This window comes from Panthera tigris, chromosome D3 (assembly GCF_018350195.1).
Source record: "Panthera tigris isolate Pti1 chromosome D3, P.tigris_Pti1_mat1.1, whole genome shotgun sequence".
Lineage (NCBI taxonomy): Eukaryota > Metazoa > Chordata > Mammalia > Carnivora > Felidae > Panthera > Panthera tigris.
Window position 1 is genome coordinate 65,949,494 of NC_056671.1, and position 19,956 is coordinate 65,969,449.

A 19,956-nucleotide genomic window follows, 5' to 3' on the forward strand; every position below is an offset into this window, starting at 1 on the left:
GCTCTGGTCAGTGCCGTGATCACCGCCAGATGGTGGGCACCCTGGCAGCAAAGGCTCCTTCTTATCTATTTGTGGAAGGGCTCTTTAGCCCTTTTCCAAACTACGTGTGTGGTGGCAGCCTGATCAAGGAAGTAATAACTCCAGTTCGGCAAACACAAAGTATGTGGGCTTTAAAAACTGGAACAAAAGATGGGATTTGAAATAGGCAAAATCAAAATATGTATATAACTGTAAGGTGTATAATCTAGGGGCACCTGAGTGGCTCTGTTGGTTAAGCGGCTGACTTCAGCTCAGGTCATCGTCTCATGGTCCATGAGTTCGAGCCCCGTGCTGACGGCTCCAGAGCCTCGAGCCTGCTTCAGGTCCTGTGTCTCCCTCTCTTGCTGCCCCTCCCCCGCTCACGTTCTGGTTTTCTCTCTCTGTCTCTCAAAAATGAATAAACATTAAAAAACAATTTAAAAAAAGATGTGTAATCTAACATTTATGTAACATAACCCTCAGAACTTAGATGCCACCATTTGACCATAGTAATTGTAATTATGCCTCAATATTCTAATGCACCCACCCTAGCAGGTGACAAGGGCATGGATCCCATCAATTCTGTCACTCAAGCATAGCCATGTTCCTTTTTGATTTAAAAAAATCTGTTTGAGCTAGTTTATTTTTTTATTTTTATTTTTAAAGTTTATTTTGAGAGAGGGAACATGCACGGGAGTCGGAGAGGAGCAGAGAGAGAGAGAGGGAGAGAATCCGAAGCAGGCTCCACACCAGCAGCACAGAGCCAATGTGGGGCTCAAACTCATGAACTGTGAGATCATGACCTGAGCCAAAACCAAAGGTCAGACACTTAACCAAGCCACCTCGGTGCCCCTGTTTTAACTAGTTTAAAAGTAGACCCTGGTCTATCCTGTGCTGTCATCACTACCATTAGTATGAAAACAGTTCTCAACTATATAGTTAGCAAATCAAATAATTTTCTGTTTCACCTATTGAAGCAAAGACTTAACTTAAACAAAGCAAAGCTGTGAGTCAGCTAATAAATAAGAATGTTGTTCCCCCCCCAAAACTGCTTGACCAAGAATGAAGACTCCTTTGCAGAGATGGTTTGTGCAATTCTCGGCATCCTCTGCAATTCAGTTGAGGTTAACCTTTCAGTAAACAACCATACAATTCTCTATATATGCTACACACACATAGAAGTTTCATAATTTTTCATAATTGTAAGCACATAAGATATTCATGCAGCAAATTCCTTTTGTAACAGTATGTGATAGACATTTTTCTATGTCAAGCATGATCCCTGTAGCTGAACATTTTTTTTTTAATGTTTATTTTTGAGAGAGAGACAGAGAGTGAGCAGGGGAGGGACAGAGAAGAGAGGGAGACACAGAATCCGAAGCAGGCTCCAGGCTCTGAGCTGTCAGCACAGAGCCCGACGTGAGGCTCAAACCCATGAACTGTGAGATCGTGACCTGAGTCGAAGTTGGACACTTAACCGATTGAGCCACCTAGGCGCCCCTGTAGCTGAACATTTTAAAGGTTGTAAACACATACACACACACACACACACACACACACACACACACATGCCATAATTTTAACTATCTCTCTATCAGTGGACACTTAACTTGTTTCCCATTTTTTATAACATAAAAATATTCTGATTTTGTTTTGGGTAGTATGAATTTATTTATACGGGTCAAATTCCTAGAAGTGTAATTGTTTGGTAAAAGAATATGTATATGTGCAACTTCCTTCCAAAATGACCACACCAACTGGTACTCCCACCAGCAGTATATGGAGTAAATTTCCTCACTTTCACCAACACCAAGCTTGGACAATATGCCTGACCTTTTCTAATATTAGAGGAGAAAATGTCAGCATAAAGTTGTGTTATTTGTATTTATTTCATGACCACTAAGGTGGTATGTCCTTTCTACTTCATGTCTTTTACCTGCTTTCCTATTGGAGCATTCCATATTTTCATTGAGTTTTTTTCCATTGTTTTTTTTTAATGTTTATTTTATTTTTGAGAGAGAGACAGAGGGTGAGTGGCAGAGGGGCAGAGAGAGAGGGAGACACAGAATCTGAAGCAGACTCCAGGCTCTGAGCTGTCAACACAGAGCCGGATGCAGGGCTCGAACCCATGAACCAGGAGATCATGACCTGTGCTGAAGTTGGATGCTCAACTGACTGAGCCACCCAGGCACCCCTTTTTCCATTGGTTTTTAAGAGCTCAGTCTATATTAGGAACACTAACTGGCTATCAGTTATGTAAGTTACAAATATTTTCCCCCATTTGTTATCTCTCTTTAAGCCATGTATAAGATATTTTTTCTTTTGCTCTAAAGTAGTCTTAAATTTTAATGCTGTCAGTTATCAGTCTTTCTCTACCCTACTTTATTTTTTAATATGGCATATTAAATATTTTTTCTCTGTTGCTACATATTCATAAAGGTCATATAACTGATATTTCTCCATTTTTTAGTCACTAAATAATTTACAATTTTCATTATTTTAAGAGTGAATAAGTTCATGCCTTTGCTTTTCTTTTTTGGGATGATTTCCTAAAAATAGAGTCTTAGATTCTTAGTATAAGACTGAGCAGATATGTTCACATTTATGGTCCTAAATAATTTTTTAAAGGTTATACATACAAGCTTTTGAAAAGATGGAAAGATGTAATTTTCCCTATTCCTCCACATAAGTACAATTAAAAACCCTTGACACTCTGTATAAAACAAACATAAGACTCTGAAAGGTGGAGAGAAGGCAGACTGGCTAGCAACCCTGGTCTGAGAAGGGTGACCCACAAGTAAGTTCTCTTGGTTTTTTCTTTGCCTCATATATCACAGACTGAGTGCCAAAGAAGCAGGCAACCAAGAAGTGGCAATGAGCAAAAACAAGAAGTCCCAACAAAAACCTGCCCTCTCTAGCCAAAAGACCAGAAAAGGGACAGTCTACCAGGAGAGAAACCTTGAGAAAATAACCATTCTACTGCAGCCAAGCACCACCTAAAAAAACTGTGGCCTGCCCCCCATACATCCAGCAAAGGACAAGCAGGGAATCTAGACTTCCACTCTCACCAAGCTATAACAGGATGCCCGACTTCCCTGCCAAGATGGTTTCAGAGAAAGACAAATAGGGAACTGGAGGCTTCATTCTTACTGGGAGGTACCAGCCCTACACATAGTGCCAGTGGAAACCATGTGGGCAACCTGGACTTCTACGACCCCTGCCTGGCAGTCACAAGGTGCCTGCTGGGGTGGTGTCAGAGAAGGTCTAGTGGAGGGTCAGAACTTTAACCACCTCTCTGTAGTAACACAGCCACACAAACCCTGTGGTTTCAGTGGAGGCCAATGGGAGAAACCTGGATTTTTACCCCATAAAGGAGTAATGAGGCAGGGGACCTCACTGTCCCCTGCTAGAGGTGTCAGAGTAATCCAGCTGAAACAGAATGTTTAAATAAGATCCAGAGTCTTGTAACATAATACCTAAAATGTCCAAAACCAAATGACTGTCACTAATCATACCAAGAATGAGGAAGAGCTGAAACTGAATCAGAAGGCCTTCAATAGATGCCAACATTAAGATGACAGAGATTGTTAGAATTATCTGACAAAGATTTTAAAGGAGCCATCATAAAAATTCAATAAGCAATTACAAAAACACTTAAATGAGAAAACAGATGGTTTGGGCAAAGAACTAGAAAATTCAGTAAACACATAAAAGCTATAAAGAAGAACCAAATGGAAATTTTGGAACTAAATAAACACACTAATGAAAATTAAAAACTCAATGGATGGACTTCAGAATGGAAGAGATAGAAGAAAGAATCAGTGAAGTGGAAAACAGAGCAATAGAAATTACCTAATCTGAACAACAGAGAGAAAAACAGGCTGAAAAAAATGCATAGATGGGGCACCTGGATGGATCAGTGGGTTAAGTGTCCAACTCTTGATTTCAGCTCAGGTCATAATCTCACAATTCCTGAGATCGAGCCCTGCATGGGCTCCATGCTGACAACATGGAGCCTGCTTGATATTCTCTCTTGTCCTCTCTCTCTGTCCCACCCTGCTCATGCTCTCACTCCCTCTCTCAAGAAAAATAAATAAACCTCAAAATAAACATATAGAGCCTCATGAACCCTTGGGACCATAACAAAAGATCTAACACATTCATGTCCTTGCAATCCAAGGAAAGGAAGGTGAGCTAAAAAACTACTTGAAGAAATAACAGCTGAAAACTTCCCAAATTTGGCAAAAGATATAAAACTACAGATTCAAGAAGTTGATCATACCCCAAACAAAATAAACCCAAAGAAATCCATGACACTACATATATAGGTGAACTTCTGAAAACTAAAAAAAAAAAAAAAAAAAAGAAAGAAAGAAAGAAAGAAAGAAAGAAAGAAAGAAAATATCTTAAAACAGAAATGACACTTTACCTACAAGGAAAAACCTATAACCAGTGAAAACAGCCTTTGACACTGAAGGGGAAATCAAGATATTCTCAGATGAGGAAAAACTAAAAGTATTTGTCAATAGTAGACCATCCTGAAGATGGCTAAACTCTCTAAGCAAAGGAAACTATAAAAGAAGAAACGCTGGAATATCAAGAGGAAAAAAGGACACAGCAAGCGCAAAATGAGTTAATACAATAGTCTTCCTTTTTCTTGAGTTTTCTAAATCACTTTTGATAGTCGAAGCAAAAATTATAATACTAGCATGGCTCTGCAGGCAGGTAGAAGAGATAGTTAAGAAACTTGCATTTCACTAGGGTTTTCTCTTGAATTGTGAGAAACCTTGTCCCAGATTGCTCAAAACACAGAAAGTCTGGGAACAACCATGTATGGACCAATGCTATTTCTGCAGTTACAATGACATCATTCCCTATTTCTCAGTTGCTTTGGAGGTGCCATGCATCACAGAAAAAAAATGATGCGGAGCAGACTGCATATGTCATTGACATTGGTGACATTTTCTTTTTTAACTGGGTTACCACACATCATGTCACATAGAACATCATGATGATACTTCTGTACAAATATGGAATCATGGATGTTTCAGTAACAGAGTTCACTGTGTCCAGAGTGAACAGATTTAGGAAAGCTAGAGGGAGGGCCCTCGCAATTTGTCTTAGCTCTGTCTTGTTAAGTGTGTGTGTGTGTGTGTGTGTGTGTGTGTGTGTGTGTGTGTGTGTGTTTAAATAGATTACTTACAGAAGGCTCTTACAGTTTGTAGATCCTAAAACATGAAGGGCTCACTCAGTAAAATAGGTAAGAAACCAAGATTCAAAATAGTCACAGGGGAAAAAGCTAACATCCAACAAGATAAATGGCATGTGATACAGACACTTTTGTGTCTTGGCCTGAAATATTTCAATTGACTTGTAGACTTTCCCAGGTTACCAGAAAGTCACCATCATTTTCTTTCCTCTATCTTGTTTCATCCTCCGTCTTTCCAAGGCCTTAAAAAGCAGGAAAGTCAAACTTCTAAAGGTTGTTTTCCCAAACCACTGCACTAGTCCATAATATTATTAAAGTACTATTTTCAGGAATATGCTCCTACACAGCACAGGATTTCAGAAAATGTCACCATGGCAAAAAAAAAAAAAAAAAAAAAAAAGCAATAAACTGAGACTCACATCCATAGTTTTCTTGAACTGTAAGCTCCTTTGTTTATGGGCAGCATCCATTATAAGCTCTGTCTGTGAAGAGAGGACAAGCACTATTAATAAAAAACAAATTACTGTTAATGCCAGCTTATCTTGAGGAGTAAGTGTTCAACGTGGATTACCTCACTTAGTCCTCACACACCCAGAAGGTAGATGTGCTATTTATTACTCCCTTTTTGCAAACAAGGAAACTGTAGCAGAGAGGCTGAACAACCTGCCCAAGGTCTTACGGCTGCTCAGTGGTAAGGCCCGCCCTTGAACTTGGGCAGGACTGTTGAGAATCACTGATCATCCTTGGAGCTGTCTCTTCCGTAAACCTGGAATCAAGGAACTTAGGTTTCAAAAAAGATTTAAAAACCTTTGTTAAGGCACCATTCATATTTTAAAAGGGGTGTTTATTCTGTAAGCCTGTGTCAGCACAATAAAATTAGGGACTCATAAATATTCACTCCTCTTGTATCCACCAATAACACACCCTAAACCAGCAAGGAGCCGGGGCAGTATGAAGAAAAGAAATGTTTGTAGGACAACTAAAAGAAGGTATTCTCCCAGCTAATCCCAGCTAATCCAGGAAAGGTAAACTACTCTGCTGAGTTCACTTGAGAGCAATTTCTTTGTTGTGGCTCTGATATTAACCCTTTCATTACTCAAAATAATGGTGCTAATGGTAAAAATGTATGTCTCAGACATAATAGTAGTTGCCATTTATCAAGCATTATTATGTGCTAATCAGTTTTCATGCATCCCAACAACTGTAAGTACTCTTATCCCCATTTTTGGGGGGATTAATTTACCCAAGCAAGTAGTAGAGTTGGGATTTGGGCACAGCCTGACTCCTGTGCCCTTGTTCCTAATCATTACCCTCACCTACCATTATCCTTATAATAGCTCTATAAACTCAAACGGGCTTATAAAAAACCAAGAGGTGCAGTAATTCAAAATGAGCTATGGCATTGCTCTCGTGCAAAATGACACAATGCAAAATAATAACTCTGAAAATGATGTTCAAATGTGGTTTCTCTTTCTTCTGGAGAATTACATTTTTGTCTGTTACCAACACAAACATGGCTGGATGGATTTTCAAGATATCTGGATGGAATGTTTGGGATGGTCTGACTTCAAATATAAGCTTTGTGGAATACATGAAATTCTGTTGGGGATCCCCAAGGGGCCTTCAGAGAACTGAACAGCCATCTTCCAGCCCAGCTGAAATCGAGGACTAAGAGGTGGGCCATGCATCTGCTAACAGTGAAGATCCTGTAGACACAGAGAACAGACATGAGCCCCACAGGCAGAGTCTCATGGGAAGGCCCTTGTCATCACAGACAGGAAGCTGTGTGGTTCACTTGAGCACCTAGGTACCTCTACCAGGAAGAGGAGCTGGGTTTATTTATTAATGGTTCCTGATTTCCCCAAACTCCATGGAGCAGATCACTCAGCACTGTTGATCTGTCCTGTGGTCTTTGCCAGTCCAAAAATATATATTGCCTTTCTTCCAGTTTGGGAGCTGCCACTATTTCATAGTTTATGGCCTCAGCCAGGCCTCCTTATGTCCAACTCACACATAACACCTGCTTCCAGCTCCTCTCAGGTGGCTACAAAGTTCTATTAGTCAGACCTTTTCCCTTCATCTTCCTCTCTACCTTGGAGGATCCCTGGCACCTGTATGAGAACAGGACCCTAGAGAGAGAGAGAGAGAGAGAGAGAGAGAGAGAGAGAGAGAGAGAGAGAGATAGTCTGGCTCTAACCTGACAGTTGTGAGCCCTGGGGGCCCAAGAGGTGATAATTGCTCAAAGCCATTCAGTGACACCAAGTCCAGATCTGTCTGTTACCTCACTTTGATTTAAGTCTCCTCATGTCTGTATTCACTTATAGAATGGCCTATTCTTGGCAGGTCTTCAAAGGCCAAACCCAATGGAAATCTAATTGTCTTATTATTGATAACACAAAGTAGTACAAGAACTATCACCTCTGCTCTAGGGTGGGGAGAAGCAGAAGGGAGGGGCAAAGGAAGAAGAGATATGTAAATGATTCAAATGGCCCTGCAGTACATGATTGAAATAGCTGCTTTGGTGGTCTGTCTGTCTGCATTCACGCCATTAAAGCTGTAAGCACACTCCGTGTAACCAAGGACGTTCCTTTCTTTGGAGATTTCTCTCTACACAGGCAGAGCACCATTCTGCCATGCTCATCCCAATGTCAGCGGAGAGGGCAGAACAGAATGTAGGCACCAGAGGAGAGTGACTGACCGTGTGCTGTCCCTGTCAGCCTAGCACATTCTGGGCCGGAGAAGCAACCTCAGGACCCTAAAATGCCAAGACTCCTGAAAGTGGCTCCTAAGAGCCCCCCCAACCTGGCCAACCCTCAGGGATGACAGCCTGTCCCTCATCATCCTCACCTGTACTGTCACTCACTCTGGTGCTTGTAGCCTCAGGGTCTGCCCCCAAGACGCCTCCCCCACCTCACTGATAAGGTTAGGAGTCCCCACTGCAGGTGAGGTGGCACCTTCATCTCCCCTAATATTTAATGCTCATCACACTTTATCATGATGACTACGTCACATCATTCTCTGGCCATGCTCTACACTCCATGAGGGAAGGATGACCATGTCTGTATTGTTCACCACCCTCAGAAATCTAGTTAAGTGAGTAGTACACCACTAACTTCTGAGCTATTCTACCTGCCGTCCCCCTTCCCCCATTTGCTAAAAGGAACCAATGGTTTTCCTTGATAAGTGGAAATGGCTCAATTTCCAGAAAGTAGAAGCCCAAAACATACAGTGAAAATGAGAAGTTAGCATTGACACATTTTCTCCCAAAGTTTGATTTAAAAAAAAAGGGGGGGGGCATCTAAAAACAGAAGTGGTACAACCCAGAGTTCACTGTGACACGAGTAACTAGAAATTTATTCATAAATTTCAGACTTCTTCAAGAAAGCTCAGAAGGCATTTTCCTCCTGTAGAGAGCACACAGAATATAGAGAACTTGGATGACAGCAATGAGCTGAGCACAGGCTCCTTTATTACTTAACAGAATTCAGAACACATTCTTCCAGTTATGAGAATTTGATCTTTGTAACTTGTTAGGAGGGGAAGTTTCAGAAGCCTTGCAAAATTAACAAAAGTCTCCCTGAAACGACTAAGGCTACCAAAGGCACTTGGAAACATAAGGAAATGACTTTCTGCTCCTCTTACTGGAAATCATATGCGTATAGACTCTGTTAATTTTGCCCCTGAAAAATTGTTATTTCTCTAGGTAGGTGGGCAAGGCTGGCAATGTCAGGTCAAAACAATTTGACTGTCTAATGGGTGGGTATATGTACATATTATTTCTGCTCTGAAAAATATTTGAGGCCAGATGCACCTCTCAAACCTGATATACGAAGTGTGAATGTGTGTGAAACCACTGATCTGGTATTCCTTAAATGTTGGTTTCCACCTTTTATTCCTAAGAAGAGGCATAGCTTTAAGAGCAGCTCATGAGATGACCATAGATGTAAGGCAGTCGGGCTCTTAAGTCTGCCATCCACTCCAAATGCCAGCTGGTCACCAAAGGCTGGAATTAGACTCTGGCTTAGAACCATAGGCAAAGTTTCTGAAAATGGCATATGGGTAGACTCAGCCTTAACAGCTGGACCTTTTTTGGATACACACACTATAGACAATGACCTTCAGATGGTCAAGGACCAGGATGAGAACAGATTTCCAAAAAGTTCATGCAAAGATGTCTGGGGAGACCGGGGTGGAAATCTTTGGGTGCCAAATAAAGAAGAGCTGGTCCCCCATGTGAGGCTGACGTTCCAACCTTATAGACCAGATGTAAAAAAGAAGAAATTCTAGAAGAGCTCTAGTTGGCTGTCAGGCCAACCTGAATGTATAAGTCATTTAGGAACAAGATAGAAGGGAGTCAGAATAGTCGCTGGTCTCTTCTAAGGAACACTTTACTACTGTATATCTGAACTTCTTTTCTTGATCCTTGTAACTTTTCAAACATTCACCAGTTTTATTAACTCTTGTTACTCCCATCTCCTTCCATGTAATTGGACAGAGTAAATTCCATCAATGAAAAACAGCCTATGCACATCTGCTTTGAAGACAAAAAGGACTTGGATTTCCCAGGGCCTCAGTTTCCCAATTTGTAAAATAGGGTGGTTAGCCTACATGGTCTCTGGGAGAATGTGAGTCTTCTCTACATCTTACCCTTCCCTTACTGCCTTCTCAAGGAGGAGGAGTGTGGTCTGGGAGTTCGTCAGGTTAAATGCCCTAGACTCTACCAAAGACAGGGTTTCCCCTTGCCAGTCATAGTCTGAATAGTGGCAGCAGGTATGAAAAGAAGAAGGCCAGACCCATAAATCCTGCGAGAATTCAAAGAGAACTGGCCTGGGTGCAAATGGGTATAGAGACAGAACCATCTAGTTGGGTCTCCACATGGTTTCCCAATAAATAATCTCATAGGTTAAAAGAGGAGCACGGCTGCATGAAGGCGGGTGTGAGCCAAGGAGTTTGATGAAAAACCAAGCCTGGAGTTTTCCGCCACGGGAAAAGCAACGTCTTAACATATATGCAAATCCAACCTTTTTCCGTTGTAGCTTTTGCTTTTCCCTGAATTCTTCCATCTTCCTGGCCTCTTCTCTTAGAGTCTGGGCAAGCTGAATGTGACATTGTGCCACACTGTCTACCTCTGCAAAAAAAAAAAAAAAAAAAAAAAAAAAAAAAAACAAAAACATAATAAACAAGATCTACATATGTCTGAATTGAAATATACAAAACCACACAAAACTTATCTACAAAATAAAATACTGGAACAAGTGGTAAAATTAACCTACCTCACTTGGTCACCAACATTTATCAACCCCCTCCATGTGCCCTGCCTTGCCCTGACCACCAAGACCAAGGCTAGCAAATCTTTAGCTTAACCTCCAAACACTAACTGTTACTAACCTAGTGTGTTCCCAGAACTGGGGAGAAGAACAGCCGAGGCCCCAGCTCATGGAGCTTACATGCTGAAAGATGTCACTGAACCCACTACAATTTCAAATTCAGTATTTATTTCTCATTAGATGACTCTAACGGTCTTTCCATCTCTAACATTTTCTGAACCTGAGCATCTGTAAGAAAGGTCACACACACAAATTATGGCTATCAATAATTATTTCTAGACAGAAAGGTTATTGGTGATTTTTTCTTCTTATTTTCTAAGATCTTTGCAATGAGTACAGTTTACCTTTGTAGCAGCAAAAAAAAAAAATTCTTACTTTACTTGTTCTAAGAAAACAAATTGAAGCATGACTTTAAGGCTAGAAAGATGGACAGATCTGACCTAAGAAAAAAATTTAAACTTGTATGTGTCAAAATAACTTTGAAAGGTTCCAAGAGACATGACAAATTAGAAAAATATTAGCAATTTATGTAACAGAATAAACCGCTATATTAAAAGAGTTTTCACAAGTCAAAAGAAAAATATATACATTCCAGTATAAAAAAATTGGTTAAAGAACATGGCATTTTTTAAAAGATTGGCTAAATGGCTAATAAACATTTGAAAATGTATTCAACCATAAAGCTATTGGAAAAAATGCAAAACCTCAACCCCCAGAGATGTATAATTTTTTACTTTTCAGTTAGGGAAAAATTTTTAAATGTGAAAATTCTTCATATTGGCAAGCATGGGTAAAAAATAGCACTTTTGGTGGGGGAGAAGTCAGTACAACCTTTCTGGAGGAGGTCTGGCATTTTATAAGACCGAAACTTTCAAATGTGAAAGAATGAGGCAGATCTATATGAACTGAAATGGAAAGATGCTTGGGAATGCAAGCTGGTGCAGCCACTCTGGAAAACAGTATGGAGGTGCCTCAAAAAAACAAAAATAGAACTACCCTACGACCCAGCAATTGCACCACTAGGCATTTATCCATGGGATACAGGTGTGCTGTTTCAAAGGAACACATGCACCCCCGTGTTTATAGCAGCACTATCGACAATAGCCAAAGTATGGAAAGAGCCCAAACGTCCATCAGTGGATGAATGGATAAAGAAAATGTGGTGTGTGTGTGTGTGTGTGTGTGTGTGTGTGTGTGTGTGTGTGTGTGTAATGGAGTACTACTTGGCAATCAAAAAGAAGGAAATCTTGCCATTTGCAACGACGTGGATGGAACTGGAGGGTATTATGCTAAGTGAAGTTAGTCAGAGAAAGACAAAAATCATATGACTTCACTCATATGAGGACTTTAAGAGACAAAACAGATGAACATAAGGGAAAGGAAACAGAAATAATATAAAAACAGGGAGGAGGACAAAACAGAAGAGACTCATAAATATGGAGAACAAACTGAGGGTTACTGGAGGGGTGGCAGGAGAGGGGATGGGCCAAATGGGTAAGGGGCACTAAGGAATCTACTCCTGAAATCATTGGTGCACTATATGCTAACTAATTTGGATGTAAATTAAAAAAAAAATAAAAAATAAAACAAGTTAAAAAAAAGAAATAGAAAGATGCTTAGATAATATTGTTGGGAAAAACAAATTGTAGGATATAGGTATAGTATGATCTCATTTATACAAAAACTCACGTGTGTGTGTCTGTGTGCAATTTAAGAGAGAGAAAGAGAACTGTAAATGCGTAGGAAAAGGTCTGGAGAGATATATCCCAAACTGCTGGCATGATGAAACCATTGATATTTTCATTTTAAAAATGACTTAAAAAAATTTTTTTTAAATAAATAAATAAAAATTAAAAAATAAAAATGACTTAAAAACAAATGATCTGCCCTCACTCACCCCACAGATTCTGAACCACTGCCATGGTATCATCCTATTTTTTTATATGAATTGATACATTTACATGTGTTTAATTGCATAAAAATATCTGGAGTCACATTCACCAATAACTGCTTATCACTAGGAACTGAAAGTCTAGGTATTTACTATCTTCTTGACAGTTGCCTCATTTGAATGTTTAAGATAAATATATTTTTTAATAAGAAGGAAATAAAACTATTCGGGGAGGGTAGAAAGTAAGTCAAGTAACAGCAAGTACATAGGCTTAGGAGACCCAGCCTAGACTGAAGCTCCCTTGGGCCCCATGGTTAGCCTTGCAGGGCATATAAAAAACATGAAACATAAACATTTCTACCTTGAGAAATGTATTCATTGGTGAGTTAAAGAGGGAAGAGAACACCTTCCATGGAAAAGTTAAGATGAATATCTGTTTAGCTAACATTTACAAACTTCTAGAACCAGTCAACTAGCTACAGAAACACTTAAGCATATACATACGATGCCATGTTAAAATCCTTAGCTCGAAAGCAGCAAGTATTGTGAAGAACAGAAAGCCTTAAAGGCCGTTTCTGAGTAACAGGACTGGGGACTCTTAGAACTGAACAGGAGGGCGCCTGGCTGGCTCAGTCGGTAGAGCATACAACCCTTGATCTCAGAGCCGTGAGTCTGAACTCCATGGTGGGTGTACGAATTACTTTAAAAAGGGGCGCCTGAGTGGCTCAATCAGTTAAGTGTCCGATTCTTGATTTCGGCTCAGGTCACGACCTCACAGTTCACGAGTTCAAGCCCCACATTGGGCTCTGTGCTGACAGCGTGGAACCTGCTTGGGATTCTCTCTCTCCCTCTCTCTCTGCCCCTTCCCTTCTCTCTCTCTCTCTCTCTCTCTCTCTCTTCCCTCTCTCCATCAAAAAATAAAATAAACTAATAAAAAATTTTTTTAATAAAAAAATTTTTTTCAAAAAGACCCGGACAGGACCCCTTGAAGACCAAATTGCAAGGGCCTTGCCCTGGATTTCAAGTGTGAGAACCCTTGCTCAAAGTAAGTCAAATGCACGTCATGACTTCCACATGGAAGGTGGGCTCTCCAGCTCATTTCAGCTCTGCAGACCTACTTCTCACCTTGGGAGCTGCTCTAACTTTTTTTTTTTTACCCAGTACGAGATGGCTGTTCAAAGTAAAACCCCCAGAACCGGCCAAGGGCAGCAAATATAGTTTAAAGAATCACTTACGCTTCTTGAAGACTTCAAGGGCCTGCTTCAGGGTGCTGAAAAACAAGCACATATATAACTTCAGTTCTGGAAATTGTTGTACCATCTTTTTTTCTTTTAAGTTTATTTATTTATTTTGAGAGAGACAGAGACAGTGTGAGTAGGGAGGTGCAGAGAGAGAGGGAGACAGAGAATCCCAAACAGGCTCCATGCTGCCAGCAAGGAGCCCAATGTGGAGCTCGAACCCACAAAACTGTGGGATCATGACCTGAGCTGAAAACAAGAGTCAGACACTTGACCACCTGAGCCACTCACGTGCCCCTGTACGATCTTATTATAAACCCACTGCATGCTTCTCTCCGCCCACGTGTCATGGCCTGCAGACTCATCTTTGCATGTAAGCTTGGGAAGACAGCGAAGGATCAAGATTTCTTCAGTTCAGTTTTCCTCTTTCTTGCTCTCTCAATCCCAGGCAAAGCATTATAAATTCTTCACTGTCCACCTGGGTAGAGCAAGATGCCCAAATTCCTTATGTTTCATTTCTCCCAATGATTATATAGGAATTATGATCCCTTTCTCATAAGAATACCAGTCCACTTCTTTAAAGTGTGATAATTAGAAATAAGGATACAAGGAAGGGTTCAAACCCTGGCTCCTGATCGCCCTCATTTTCACTCATTTGTCAATCATGTGTTCATTGAACATAAACCATGAGCCAGGTGTTGTGTCAGATGTTAATGATTCCATGGTACAAGACAGACTGGTCCCAGACCTTGGACTCTAAAGGAAGGGACAGACATGAAACACATCGTTTCAATGTTCTACTGCTAAAAAACAAACTACCCCAAATTTAGCAGTTTAAAACTACACACATTTACTACCTCACAGTTTCAGTGGGGAAAGCCCATGACTCATTTTTCATACCTTCTCTCAATCTCCCCCATCCTCTTACAGCCCATGGCTCCTCCTCCCTTGGAGACGCCCTGGCCCATGGTTTTAGTTGTCTGTCATCCTACACTTCCTAAAGTAAACATCCTTGTGAGGTGACATGGCCCTGGGGATGTTCTTGCTCATGCTGCTTTCACTGGAAGCAGATCTCACTGGGCTCACTCCAGCCTCCTAAGTAGGAATGGAACTTTGTGAATTCATGGTCCCCGCACCACAACAGCATAACATCACGGATCACTTCTTATATGTATATATGTAGGTGGCAAGCTTTGCTACTTTGCAAAGAAAAACCCCTTGTCTTTTCCAGCTGGCTGTTTCTTTCAGCTATTTCCTTTCCCCTGCTCTGTTTATTGCAAAGAAAGAATTCTTATTTCTCCATGCCTTTTCTCACACAAACACTTCCAATTATTACAAAGACATCAAGCAGGAAAACATAACTGCACATTCTCCATTCTCTTTACCCATCTTATGATACAATTATCGTGATATGGTGTGGATAGACACTAGAAAGTGTCCATGTCTAACAAATGTGCCAGTGGTCCCGAAGGACAAATGAACGTCACTGAAGTGCAGGCACACTACTGGAATTACTGGGAAATGCAGAGATATGGCATCAGACATCACCAGAAGGCTTTCTCAATTGGGAGTCGTGGAGCTGAAACCCAGCCTTACACATAAATAATCTGTTCAGGGTCTAAAGTTTTTCCCCCACCCTAAGCAACTGGCTGCAGGGCCACAAGAAGGGCAGCCTCAATCTCTCTTTAGTTTGTCATTAGCTTTGTTGTCTCACATCATCACTCAATTGCTGTTTCCCTTGTTCAGGACATGACAACCGGAGAGAATCTGAACTTTGGGGGTGGTGGCCTAGCAACATCCGACTCCTCTTCTCCCTAGTGTTCTCCTTCACTGTGTGAAAAGAAAATATTCTACCACCCTTTAAAATTCTTTTTAATGTTTATTATTTATTTTTGAGAGAGACAGAGCATTAGCGGGGGAGGGGCAGAGAGAGAGGGAGACACAGAATCTGAAGCAGGCTCCAGGTTCTGAGCTGTCAGCGCAGAGCCCGATGTGGGGCTCGAACCCACAAACCACAAGATCATGACCTGAGCCGAAGTCAGACGCTGAACCAACTGAGCCACCCAGGTGCCCCTCTACCACCCTTTCGATAAACACTTTGGCCTTAAATCCTAGCAAGCCCATTAGGCACCTGAGTCTCTCAATGTGGTCCACAAGATGAAAAATCCTAACTAGTCCACAGAGAAGCAGAGTCTTGCACTCTTATCGAGGGCCCCTTCCTAAAGATCATTCTGGAGGTGACAGAAACAGAAGTCACCTAAATGGCCTTCAACTTTGGACACTCTGTCCCCAGGCCTCATTTTTTGTTGCATCTTCCTGTCTGAGGTATACTCTTAGAGGGAACACTGACTGGCCTTTATCACAGAACAGAGAGAATAGTGTTCACTATGAATTTACTAAGTTATAAGTCAAATGGGTAAGAATATAATAAATACCATTTTGGATCAGACTCATTCTGCTAAATACCTTTCCTAAGAAGTGTTAATGTGCGAGAATATGGCTCTTTCTCATGACATCACCTCAAGTTTTTGGGTATCTTCCCAAACAGCTTACGCTTTCTCTGCAAATAAGTTTTTTGGTCAAGTGACCCACTAATCTTCCTTGAAATTATCTAAACCCTGCTTGAATGACAAAGAAACATACCTAAATCTATGCAGTTTTGATCTGTCAACACGTAAATGTTTTACACGTTCAAAAAATAAAACTAAACCAAATAGGGAAAAGAAAACAATCCTTAAAATTTTTTAAATTGAAACAAAATTGGTTACATTTCACACATGAGATCATGACCTGAGCCGATATCAAGAGTCAGATGCTTAACCAACTGAGCCACCCAGGCACCCCAGAACACAGTATTCTCAGTGAAATACATTCTAAGATCAAAAGGAACTTCAAGGAAATGTTAAACTTCATTCAGAAGTATTATTATGAGTAGTAACATTGATATTATTTTGAAATATTTTAATATAAATGGTCATATAAAGCAAGTAATTGTGCTAATATTGTCAGGAATCAAGATTTTCAGTGCAAGGTGAAATGAATATAAAATTAAGGAAATTAAGTAAAACCCTGTGAAGTTATTTTAGAATTGGAAATATCAATATGAACTACTCATGCTTTTAAAATCTGTCCCCTGAGGGGTACCTGGGTGGCTGAGTCGGTTAAGCGTCTGATTTGGGCTCAGGTCATGATTTCACAGTTCATGAGTTCGAGCTCTGCATTTGGCTCTCTGCTTTCAGCACAGAGCCTGCTTGGGATCCTCTGTCCCACTGTCTCTCTGCCCCTCCCCCCCTCCCCCACTCACGCACGCACGTGACTGCTTTCTCTCTTTCTCAAAAATAAACATTTAAAAATAAATAAATAGGATGCCTGAGTGGCTCAGTCAGTTAAGCCGCCGACTTCAGCTCAGATCATGATCTCATGGTTTGTGGGTTCGAGCCCCACGTCAGGCTCTGTGCTGACAGCTCAGAGACTGGAGCCTGCTTCAAATTTTGTCTTTGTCTCTCTCTGCCCCTCCCCTGCTTGTGCTCTGTCTCTCTCTGTCTCTCAAAAATAGAATAAAATGTAAAAAAATTATTAAAAACAACTTAAAAATAATAAAATATAAATAATATAACATAACATAACATAACATAACATAACATAACATAACATAACATAACATAATATATAATATCTGTACTGGGAAAGTGCCTAGAAACGGTGACATCTCTGTGACAATGACCAATGCTAGAAATCAGGGTTTCATCTCTAAATACAATAAATCACTAAAAGGAACCAAGAACATGTGGAGGAATATCTAATTCTAGGTTTAAATTTAAAATGTTCCAATTTAAACATTTTCACAAAAAACCTATATTAAGAAAGTATGGCAAACATGAATAATTATTAAATCTAGGTGATTTGGGTATACAGCCAGTCTTTATGTTTGTCTTTTTACCTTTTAGTGTATTTTTTAATTTTTCATTTAAAACATCAAAAGTAAAATATAGTCTAATCAACAAATTCTCCTTATACCAATGCCTGATATCAGGGGGTAACAAATTTTTTAGGCTTATGTAACTATTAATATTTTAAGTAGTTTTCAATGTTTCTTTTCTATAATCCAGCACATTTCTGGGGTGGGGTGGGGTGTGTGTGTGTGTGTGTGTGTGTGTGTGTGTGTGTGTTAGAAGCAAGAGAAGAGAAGAGGAAGGTCTATGTCTTATCTTCCCCCATTAGGGTCTCTGATAGGACACAGACCTCAGGGCATCTATGCAGCTCTCTATAGCACAGTATGTGATGTGATTAGGTCTGCAGAGGCCTGCAAAGTCTACTTGAAACTATTTCTCCCAAGCCTCCCTCAACATGCCTATTTTGAAGAAGGAATGTAGAAATTTCCATATGAGTAGGATGGGCTATAGAATTTGTGAGGTCCACTGCAAAATGAAAATGTGGGACCCGTTGTTTATAAATTATTAAGAATTTATGGGGCACCTGGGTGGCTCAGTTGGTTAAGCAACTGACTTTGGCTCAGGTCATGATCTCACCATCCATGAGTTCAAGCCCTGCATTGGGCTTTGTGCTGACAGCTCAGAGCCTGGAACATACTTCAGATTCTGTGTCTCCTTCTCTCTCTGCCCCTCCCCTGCTCATGCTCTCTTTCTCTCAAAAATAAACAAACATTAAAAAATAAATAAATAAATAAATAAAAATTATTAAGAATTTCAAAATGGGGACAGCAAAGAACATCAAACCCGTTATGAAGCCCTTCAAAGCGTAGGCTCCTGTATGACGGCCCATGAAGCCAACCCTATAGATGAGAGGGAGCGTGTTCCCAAAGCAGGCACCATGTCCTGGCCATTCCTGTAATCAGTGAGTAACAGAAGAATACGTATAGAAACTTCACATCAGTTGTGAGAACTATAAAATCATGCAGACAGTCTCTCAGAGTTATCACAAACTGTGGGGTGTGTGTGTGTGTGCGTGCATGGAAGGCCCTCTATTAAACGTCTAGTACAAAATCATATATAGTATAATCCTACCTATGAAAAAGTATACATAGAAAAAGACTTCAAAGAAAATCTAGAACATTTTGCTAATGGATTGTGGCTTTGCAGTTCATTTTAGCCTCCTTTCTATTTTTTTAGATTTTTCACGACTCAAAATAAGAAAAAAAAAACCTAAAAACTATTTTCACCCGACACACTTCACCCCACTGGCCAGCTCTGTCTGCTGAAGTGATGGGGCTCCTGGCAGTGTTAGTCAACCTGGAAACAGGAAAAAAGCATGGTACCTACTTGATCTCCAACTGTCCACACGGCTTCTTCCTGGAGAGGTTTAGCAGGTCTTTGCCATATTTCTCTTCAATTGATGCCCTAAAGGGAACAGAAGAGAGAGCTCTGAGTCTTTCTCGGGCTGACTCTTAGTTAAAACACATGGCACTCCCCTTGAGGGCAAAACTGCACTTCTGAAGGGAGAAGCTCAGATATAACACCATTCTCTAAAATGCAAAACTCTCCTACAGGACAGGGGGAATTGTGAGAAGATTGGTGGCCTTCATGTCTCAGTTGCCAGGTGGACATCACATCTTGGCAAAACCAAACATGGCCCCCTGACTGGCACAGGCCAGCGCGTTACAGACTATTCAAAACTGTGACCCAAGGATTTATTTACCAAAAATTTATTTTTATTCATATATATTTTTTAAGTGGAGTAAGAGATAATTCCACTAAATGCTGCACTCCTGAGGCCCACCCCTCTTCCCATGTTCTCGAAGAGTATCCTTTTTACCATCCTAAACAGTTCCTCATTCATAGTCAATTCAGTGTTTTATGTTTTTTGTTCTTTGGGTTTTTTGAGGGAGGATCTGAAGAGGGGACAGAGGATCTGAAGCAGGCTCCACGCTGACAGCAGTGAGCCCGATGCAGGTCTCGAACTCACAAACCGTGAGATCATGACCTGAGCGGAAGTTGGACGTTTAATCGACTGAGCCAATTCATATACACAGCTAAACTGTAGCAAAGAGAGGGAAATTTCAGAATATAAACTCTGCAGTTGGCAGGTCTCACAAAAACAACTGATTGTTACTTGGTGTAGCATGATCTAAAATGCCAAATATCCCCTTTCCCCACCACTTAAGATGTCTCAGGCACTGTACCAAGTATGATGAAGAGAGTTCCAGGGCCCGATTTTCCTAGGTTTGAAAGCAGATCTATCCTTTATTGACTGTGTGACCTTAGGCAAGTTACATAACCTCTCTGAACCACAGGCACCCCACACCTACCAGAGCAA

General features: G+C 40.7%; 1 protein-coding gene across 1 annotated transcript in view; it reads right to left on the minus strand.

Annotated features, from left to right (window-relative positions):
- The window catches only part of PSTPIP2 (proline-serine-threonine phosphatase interacting protein 2), a 73,531-nt gene that overhangs the window by 8,638 nt on the left and 44,937 nt on the right, over positions 1 to 19,956 (minus strand). The window contains exons 3-6 of the mRNA XM_042963011.1: positions 18,963 to 19,040; positions 13,681 to 13,715; positions 10,249 to 10,355; positions 5,647 to 5,709 (exon numbers count right to left, since the gene is read on the minus strand). Of these exons, the coding sequence (XP_042818945.1) occupies positions 5,647 to 5,709; positions 10,249 to 10,355; positions 13,681 to 13,715; positions 18,963 to 19,040 (283 nt within the window). The remainder of the gene's footprint in view (positions 1 to 5,646; positions 5,710 to 10,248; positions 10,356 to 13,680; positions 13,716 to 18,962; positions 19,041 to 19,956) is intronic.